Raw genomic sequence first — 10,000 nt, forward strand, 5'->3', positions numbered from 1 at the left:
CATTTTCGCGACCTGCTCATTTAGAGGACTCTTAGAGCAGGCGCTTACTTCTCATCGAGTTTAAAAGTGTCGGCAATTCCTGCCAATACCTCGATCTCCTCCTAGGGATTTTGTGAATCGTTCAAGGCATCAGAGCCCTTAGGTAGCAAATCCTGACCTCTCTTCTCAGTAGCCCCTGATTGCTGGTCAATGTTACTGCTTTCTTTGCTTATACAGGAGCCAGATTGTTGGTCTGAGTCCTTATCGTTTTTGGCGCGCTTTGTCCCCGGCGCATCGTTCAGAGGTCCATCGTGAATTTCCTCGACTGTTAACTGATCAAGAGAGGTTTACATGTCGTCAAAGGATTTTGTCATAGTTGAATGTAGTGTCGCTAACGATTTTGCTAACAGTGAGCTCACGTTACTATTAAAAATTGCAGCAACAATTTCGGTTGAGCCTTTTCAACGGGCCCGGTATTCTCGCTTGTTTCATCCATCCGTGCGAGACAAATGAATTGGAGTCTGAGATAATGTTCCTCGATCGTAGGTACTGTCTTGGACAATGTTTTCTGGGTGGTTCCAGTCGGTAAAACGTTGAAATGAAGTTTTTTGCACCTTGCAAAAATTTTTTCGACCGGCTCGAGCGAAGGTGGCAAATGCACTGATTACTCGAGCGGCTAGTGCTTTCTCACGTGACTTCGTTCGTAGTGCGTATGACGACGATACCACTAAATTAATCAATGAATTAGTTGTAATATGTAGCCCAAATCTCCCTTAAGTATTTTCAATCTCTTTGAACGTTTGAAATTTTTAAATAAGGTTAGCGTTAAGGTGATCAGAAGCAAGTGAAAAATATCTTCGGAGGAAAAAACGAAAAAGGAAAGAAAAGAATTCCAGAGGCACCGAGCGGAGTCGAACCACTGACCTCTGGTTTACTAGACCAGCGCTCTAACCAACTGAGCTACGGCGCCTCCCATCCCTCGTTAAGTGAGATTTATATTATATAAACGTTTGCCCTAATGAACGGCTAATATTCGAAACGTCACCTCACAAATTCCTCTTAGGGTGGTTGATTTACTTTTGTCAATTCGTTTGATAAAGCTAAAATTTCGTGTTTCACTTCTGACCGACGCATCATCACAGTATCTTTAAAAATTAAAACTCTAGAACGTTGACATGGCAACACGACCCTAATCGCCGAGTCAAGAGCGCGTGCAAATATTGTCTTGGATGATTTCAAATGTCAAACGGCACATGACAATAGAACGCTGCACGTACTTTTTGCCCGAGGGTCTTATCACTCCAAGGGGTCGATAAGACGTCCATTCTGATATTATTTTGTTTTCCTTGTCGAATGCATGGCTTGATTTTGGACGCGGCATAAAGAATAAATTATTTTGCATAAAAGCTCAACGGAGACCGATGACAGAGATAAGGATTGGTTTACGTCCCTTTCACCTTCCTTCGTCACGCATTTGGCATTTTCATTGCACAGAATGTCAATCATGCAGACATTTCAGAGCTCTCACAGCGGCGCGATCAAAAAAAAAAAACTTTGCAATGCCGACTCTATTTGGCGTTCTGTTAAAAAATGGTTTTATGAGATCACTATTGTGATAAATTAGCATTTTCGTTTAGTATGCTCGACACAAAATAAAAGCGGAGTTATACGATCTTAAAATATCGCCAATTTCCGACGCTAATCCCTGCTTTTGGAGTTTTATTTTGCGAACGTTTTGTTATGAATTAACGCTAAACAGCTGGGCAGAAGGAACGAAAACACTGACTCCTTCCGGACACAGCTGGAAACGATAAGAGTCGTTAGAACGGGCTATGAAAGGCGAACTATTTTTAATGGAAAGTTCTTCTAGAAAACAGCACCTGAAAGCACTGAGTATTTATAATTTCTGACAGGAAATTTAAATTATCGTATTCGTTTTTTGTGTGCGAAATGTGACTACATTTTACATGAAATTGACAACGCGTCCCAAACCCACGCGCGCAAGTTGGTCACGCTTGATCAATTTTCGCGGCTTTGAACCCCACGTGGGCGTTTGTCGGCTCAACGCTCGCAAACAGACTATTCCCACCTACTAAGCATTTGGTTGGCTCGGAAGTGGCTTGTGGCTGCGTGAAATTTGCGTTCGGTCAACGACAAGCCTGTCTGACACTCGCAAGTGATATCACGATCGGTCGATGGAAGTAGCTTAGCTCTTCTCAAAGCCAGCTTTTAGGCGTTATTTGATCGATCTAGGAGCATCCCTTGCCAGAGAGATCGAGTTTACCAGCGAATGTTATTAATGTCACGGATTGTTAGCTGCGTAAAATTTTTCTGACGGTCTTCGACTTATGCCAGCAGTTAAAGAATGGAAAGCAGCGAAGAGCGGTGTATTTCACCAAGCGATCGATGTGAAGTTGGGGAGAAGCGATCTGGCGAGTTTGATGATCCGATCCCTCGAAAAAAGCGACGAAGGTGTGGAGGATGTGAGCCGTGTCTAAGGAAGGTAAATTGTGGGGAGTGCAGCAATTGTGTCAATAGGAAGACAGGACATCAAATATGCAAGTTCCGTAAATGCATTGAACTTAAAAAGGTGAGAAATAAGCGAGCGATCGCAATGATTTGCGCTCATAATTGACATTCCTCATGCTTACTTTCGTAAAGTATAGCGTTCGAACGAAAATATAATGGGTATGATTTCGTTTTTATGTTGCAGAAAACAACAGCGGGCATCCCTCCGAAGCGAGACGGTGCTCGACAGGCTATTAATGAGGTAGACGTGTCTGAGATCTGTCGCGTGAGCGCTGAAGAAACCAACAAGGTTTAAATCTTCGTCATTGTTATTAAACTCTAACGTAACTTACAGCGTTTCTTATCACAGGTTTAGTAAGGCATATCTATTTTTGTAAAAGTTTTAAGTTTTTATATTTTACTGGGATTCATTTGCGAGCTATTTGTGCGAGTGTCGTTTGCTAATATCCCTTCTTATTGTTGTGGTTTTCAATTTTTTTTCTCGAAGCGTTCTGGCGAAGACGATACCCAGAGTGAAACTATCAAGACTTCAGAACCTTGCATTTCTAAACCGCAAAAAATAGATTCACCAGAGGAAATTCACGAGCAGATTATCGCAGAAGAGCCCCAGCTGCAAGACAGGGAAATCAATGCTATCGCAGATGCCCCCGGCATTAAAGACGTTTGCGTGAATGAAACAGCGAGAAATAACGTACAACTTTCAAGCACGACTAAAGCGAGCGTTGAAAAGCTATTGACGACCAGCAAGCCTTCGGCTTCCTGCAGTGAAAGCGATTTTGAGCCCCCTCCCTGCAACTGCCCAGGTATTTAGATTTTTTGTTTTTTCTTGTATTCTTATTCAAATCCATACGAGTTTTATTAATTTCTAGTCGACGAGAATATTACTACAGAGCGTGGAAACGGAGGTGAATTAATTTCGTTGATCTCTTTATTTTTTCTTCGATGCCGCGCGCGCGATGTTTCGGCTTTGTGGATAGCGTGAGTTGCGCACCTTCACAACGTGCTTTGTTTGAAGGTTTAAATAAACCTAATTGGGGATTAAGCCGGGTTGGTTGGAGTAAAATTTATTAACGCTTGTCCTGCGTTTTCAGGTTGATTTTTGTTGACACGAGTGAGATTAGAAAGCGGAAAGGTTTCCGTTTGTCCACCGCGATCTTTATTGGTTTTGCGTAGGAAAAATTACGCCAAATGTTAAAGAGTTTCTTTATCAAAATATTCATCAGTGTCTAGTTATGATAGAGATCAGCATTTGTTTATAAATGTGGCAGTGGACCTTCAAAATACGCGCTTACGTATGTACACAGCAGTTTCCTTTCAGCCACTCAGCTTCTAGCTTTTGCACCAATTCCTAATCTGCCTAAACGACGCGCTCGCAATGGGCTTTCTATTCGCGAACGTATTAATTCCAGTTATCGGCCTAAATCATTAAAGCATCAGCCACGTATCGTAAATTAAACCGGTGTAAAAAATGACGGATAAGAAAACAAAAACACATAGCCGTTTTTACTAATGGTTTTTGACGAGTTAGCGAACTATATGTCGGTTTCTTCGATTCTTGTTAATGATTGATGAGTGAAGCACTCCACACGTCTGCCAGCGTATCTTTAGATCTGTCCAGACTCGTTCTCGATTTTCACGCACAATATAAAATTAACAGCTTCAAACTGAATTCGCGTAAGTGACGACTGATTAGGTTTCCAATGTGAATATCACGATATTTAAACATTGCGCACAATATGGACTTAAGCCCTAATTCATCAAAGCCAGTAAATGGAAACGACCGGAAGTGCACACCGCCGATCGACGGGAACAAATGGCTTTTAATGTGCTGTATTTGTCAGCATTGCGGCAAATCTAATCTGCTGAGTCGCTTTACAGCACCCTACCCCTTCCAATGAGGCTTTAACTCTAAGATCCTCCAACGATTAATTTGGAGAGGATTTGCAGCTGTTAAAAGTTACGGGCTAAGGGTATATGAAAACTGCCATCATAAAATGGAATAATACAACGCTAAAATAAAATAACACAAAAATAAAATAAAATAGCAAAGTACTTTTTTATTAACAGCAGTTTATTCTGAGCATTTAAGGATGGATGGTAGCATTGTTTTTTCAAGTAAATTTCCTATTGACCTAACACCTACATTGTAACTCTTACACCCCCGTGGGTCTTTTCACAGTTTCATTTCATAAGTGAACATTAGGCAAACAAGATTGCAGATACCAAAAACAGAAAACAGTGGCCCTTGATGCTATAAACGAGTGGTGATCATATGCGACTGCTGGGTGCCTTGCTCAGTGAATCAAACAGGAAGAAAGCCATTTATTTTGTTTGTTTGTCCCCCTTGAGAACAAGTACAAATTTTAACGTTGTTTTAGAAAGAAGATTAAATCTCGTCTCAGTTTGTACACTCTCCAAGAAAGACATTACCATCTCTATATATTGTTATTATCTCCAATATGTTATCAGATAAAATGATATGGCAGACTGACCAAATTGAGTTATCAGTGAGGTGGTAATATAATTTTTCTTGTCACACTTTGTGTTATCTTTTAAATTTGGATTTTATTCATGACTGTGACAATATGTAAGTGTTTAATTCGTTAAGTATAAGATTGTAAATAAAGTAGCAAATGTTGCATAAATTAATTTTGTATAATTGTACATCATCTCCAAGTCCAAACCAACTAAAATATGGCCTATTGCTTTTTTGCTTCAGAGGTTTATTTTTGCTTTTAAGCAATAGAGGACATTTTCCCTGTTTCCATAGCCTCATCTAAACACGAGGGGGAGTTGGTAGAATTCGAGACAGTCATGCAAACCCGAGATGTGCTTCTGACAATACATAACCAATCAAAATTTTTGTGATGTCACAGCGGTGTTTCCATACTCTCATCTAAACACAAGTTGACCAATGAGAGTGCGTGTACTATCCAAATTATTTTATAATTATTAATTTAATTAATTAATGTCAAACATTAATAAATTATATTTGGAAAGGCATAAAACAACTTGTAACTCTTAAACCTCAGGCTCATACAACTCCTACTAAAATTGTTACTTCCTCTAATACTGTTTTGACTGAGACCAGTGATATAGCCAATGCATTAAATCATTATTTTGTAAATGTTGGCCAGTCTCTGAGCCCAGCTATTCCTAAGGTCAATACACCTTTTTCATTGTTTCTCTTCAATCCTTTGTCTCGCACCTTTTTTCTTCTGTCATTTTGTGTGGTGTCCCTCAGGGTTCTGTCCTTGGCCCACTTCTTTTTCTTTTATACATTAATGATTTCTCTAATTGCTCAAATTTATTCCACTTTCATCTATTTGCAGATTCATCTTTAGCCTGCGTTGCAGACAAAATCTAACACTGGTTAGTAATGTCTGTGAAGCAGCACCGAGATCCTTGTTCTGGACACCCAACGGACTCAACAAATAAGCGGAAGTGCGTTTCAAATTTCCCTTTAACCTGATTGGATATTACCAGTCTTGTCGAACAATTGTTTTTCTTGGTGTGTACTCAAGTCTTGGTAGGCTGCGGGGCCAGAACAAGGATTTCGGCACTGGTTCGCAGACGGACCTAACCAAAGGTTTGGTTTCGTCTGTAGTCTAGGCTAATTCATCTTCTGAATCTCTTGAAACAAAGATGAATTTAGAGTTGAAGAATATTCATAATTGGCTTTGCTGTAATAAAATTATTATCTCTATATATTGACAAAACAAACTTTGTTATCTTCATCCTCCTCAAAAAAAAACAAAACAAAAAAAAAAATCAGTAAATCTATTTCCACACTTGTAAATAAGAACTCTATTGAACAGATAACTTGGTGTCGTCATTGACTCTCACCTTAAATTCACGAATCACATTCACCACATAAGTAAGAAAATCTCCTGAAGCATTGGAATCTTAGCTAAACTTAGGACATTTTAATTTGATTGTATTACTTCCTTATTTATTTTTTTTCAACTTACAGTCTTATGGAAACACCTATGAAGCCACTTTACATCCTACATGTATTATTGTTCTGCAGAAGAAGGCTGTTCGAATTATTACTTTTTCTTGTCATAATGCTCATACTTCCCCTATTTTTAAACATTTGTACATCATGAAATTTCTTGATGTTATATATTATCTTCATTGTGGATGAATGTTTAAATTATGGGAAGTTCAACATTCGTTTTAAGGGGCTGTTTTGTGGAACAGATCTCTCAAGTCTCATGTATTGAGCCCGAATCTCATGCATTTTGATCCAATCTCACACCCCCACGAGCATTTCTCATGCATTGGCACTCTTCTGGTAGGTAACTCTCAGAAGTGCTCCGAATTCGTTCCTTCACTGGCACTGAACTTCGGCCCATGTTTGTTTGTGTGCGACCAATTTTCTTATTTCTTCAGGACTTTGACCCTTTCATATATGAAGTATAGGCCAATATGTTAACTCAGGCTGACCATAATACCATGGGCTCACATAGCAAGCAGCATGATGGACTCAATGGTGCATTTCCAGTGATTTGAGAAGTAGAAAAAAATGATAAGGAATCGAGAAAATCACCCTAGCCCTAATCGTTAAGCCAACTTTGGTGAAATCGGCAGAAACTTCGTATAGTTTTGGCTCTTACAAAACCGTTTTTCACTCGATCTGAGTTGATTCAGTCTGACTTTTGTACCTGCGGAGTAGTTTGTTAGCTGGCGACTGCAATCAGACATCACATCTCTTGTGAACTGAACTTTGAGTCAATAAATTAATCAATCCTGCTTGTCATGAAATGTGAAAATATAATTTTCATTTGTTTGTTTGGATCAAGATTTCTCAAGTTTCCAATTTACCTCTCATGATCATCAATACAACTGTATGCTTACTGTTATCACCATTGCACATTTATGCAAACATGTATATCTTCCAGGGGACTTGGAGATATAGAGGATATTACATGGCTGCGTGGAGATACGAAATTTCTCTTCGAGTGTTGAAAAACACCATTTATTATATAAACACCAAGGCGTAGTTGTCTCGTGGTTAGTGAGCAGGAGAACTCTGGATCGAGTGGTCCGGGTTCGGGTCCTGGCCGGGGACATTGTGTAGTGTTCTTGGGCAAGACACTTTACTCTCATGGTGCCTCTCTCCACCCAGGTGTATAAATGGGTACTGTTGAATTTAATGCTGGGGGTAACCCTGTGATGAACTAGCATCCCATCCAGGGGGGAGTAGAAATACTCCTAGTCGCTTCTTGCTACAGTAACCAGAGATAGCAGACTTTAACTTACCTTTTACGTGTACCAATGAAATACTAAATTTCATTTCATGAAAGGCATCGCAAGGCACATTTTTATATGTAACCATAGCAACAGTGATCTTTTCATGTGTGAAGATATCATGTTTCCGTGCAAAAGCTCACTTGGTATTTCATTGGTGTTTACAAGGTTTTTAAGACTCACAAGTCTGCATTAATGCATTCAGGGTGATAACAATCAATCTTCAGATCATTTGCACAATACTGCAGGAAAAAAATATTTGTTTTTTCTTTTTTGCTTTTCTTAAATATTCCTCCAATATGACCAAAGTTTTCCCGAGGCAGGCTAATATACCAGCTTTAAGAGGCTTTACCTACCAGCATTGTCATCTCATTATTATATTTTATTAGTATTATACTACCAGCTGAGAAATTTCTGAAATGTGATTTGGCTAAGACCAGTAGTAGTACTTCTCGTCAAATGTTTTCGAAAGGAGAGCCCGCAGAATAGTTGGGATTCTACTCTAATATGACCTCATATGGATATTTTTGCTGTGTGCGCCATTGTCAACTGGCATTCTCGTTCTGTTGCTAAATCAGGCTATTGTGCAATTAGAAGGGACTGGCGTAAAGTAAAGAATTGTAGTCTGTTTTCATGTTTGAAAAAGAAGACCATTGCGTATGCAGTCAGTTCGTTTATTGACCTCAATTCGTCAGGTCGTATCTTTCATAATTTCGCTTTGGAATCTGTAGTCACCTTTGGGAAAAAAACACATTTTAACGAGTCTTGATAAATAAGGATACGACTACACAAGAGAGAAAGGCACAGAATTCAAGCACCTTGTTTGGTGTTACTGATCCGGTTCGAGTTTTGTCAATCCAATCCAGTCCGGTCCGGTCCAGTCTGATGTGATTTGATCCAATCTGATCCGATCCGAGTTTTGCCAATGGCCGTTATGGCGCCACTGGTCAGACAAACAAGAGCTCTAAATTTTGCTGTCTTTGAGGAAGGTGATGGTAATGAGCAACACCTGGTTTCCTGAATCCCCACGATAAGCTTGGAAGGTCAGGCAAGCATGTCCTACCTCCACTGTCAACTAGAAAATGTTGGCATTTCCTCTACTTTAGCAAACACGCTGATGATGAACGAAGAGCGGCCAATGGCAACAAGCAACAACTTTCATGGCTGTCAAGTCACCGTTCACTACCAGCTTTAATAGCAAAAAGCTTGCTGAATTGAAGATTGATGATCCACGGGCAAAAATCAATGGCAGATTAACTGTCTTTGATTGCTGAAACTCCAGATTTAAAGACAATCAAGTGCAGTGTAGAATCAGTAGAAAATTATTTGGGTGACGTTTGAGCGATCACGTGTTTAATCAGATGTTGTAAAGCCACTCATTTGTGTGTGACAATATTAATTTACATGCATTATTATGAGCCTGTAGTATAAACAAAAAATAGCACGGTTTAAGCAGGGTATTTGGGATAATTACAGGGTCGTGATATTTCAAGACCCACCAAATATCATTCGCGAGTGAGGACAATGCGTGAGCCATTGCTGTGAGCCATGCGAGTCAACATGCAAGTCAACACGCAAGCCATACAAATCAACATGCATGTTTTAAAATGGGTGCTTAGACTTACATGAGAGATCCGCATGGCTCACTGGCTCACAGATTGTCCAGCCGTCTCACTCGCCGCTCGTGATGTTTTGGTGAATTTTGAAATATAACTCACTCATTTATCCCAAATACCCTTAGAAACCATGCTATTTCCTATACTACTTACATAGGTGACTATTCTGGGGTGCAGGGATGGCGCAGTGGTGAGAGCACTCGCCTTCCACCAATGTGGCCCAGGTTCGATTCCTTGACTTGGGGTCATGTGGGTTGAGTTTGTTGGTTCTTTACTCTGCAAAGTAAAGAGGTTTTCTCCAGGTATTCCGGTTTCCCCTCTCCTCAAAAATCAACATTTGACTTGTTGTGTTAATCGTCAATTTCACTTTACAGTGTCCCCAATTAGTGCTCCAGCGCTAAATCTACTAGACACTTAAATAAAGTTCCTTTCCTTTTCCTTTTCCTTTTCTCTATGCTGACTGGTTACACTTGAGCTGATTATTATTCAATAATCACCTCAGCAATTCATTTTGTCAAGGTGACAGCCAGACTTCGTCTTGGTTTTTATTCACCGATATTAATATTCACCTCGCCTTTGGCAAGTATTATTGTTAAAATTATATTGTTTGGAAATTTCAGCCT

At 39.7% G+C, this 10,000-nt stretch overlaps 1 protein-coding gene and 1 non-coding gene across 2 annotated transcripts in view; one reads left to right on the plus strand and one right to left on the minus strand.

The window, feature by feature from the left end:
* Positions 1-875: 875 nt before the first annotated feature.
* Positions 876-949, minus strand: Trnat-agu (transfer RNA threonine (anticodon AGU)). The gene has a single exon. It is a non-coding gene; the product is annotated as a tRNA-Thr (tRNA).
* A 1,139-nt stretch (positions 950-2,088) lies between these two features.
* Positions 2,089-10,000, plus strand: part of LOC138003978 (methylcytosine dioxygenase TET2-like) — a 37,104-nt gene continuing 29,192 nt past the window's right edge. The window contains exons 1-3 of the mRNA XM_068850325.1: positions 2,089-2,569; positions 2,693-2,797; positions 2,996-3,311. Coding sequence (XP_068706426.1) covers positions 2,345-2,569; positions 2,693-2,797; positions 2,996-3,311 — 646 coding nt within the window. The 5' untranslated portion in view covers positions 2,089-2,344. The remainder of the gene's footprint in view (positions 2,570-2,692; positions 2,798-2,995; positions 3,312-10,000) is intronic.

This window comes from Montipora foliosa, chromosome 5, assembly GCF_036669935.1.
Source record: "Montipora foliosa isolate CH-2021 chromosome 5, ASM3666993v2, whole genome shotgun sequence".
Lineage (NCBI taxonomy): Eukaryota > Metazoa > Cnidaria > Anthozoa > Scleractinia > Acroporidae > Montipora > Montipora foliosa.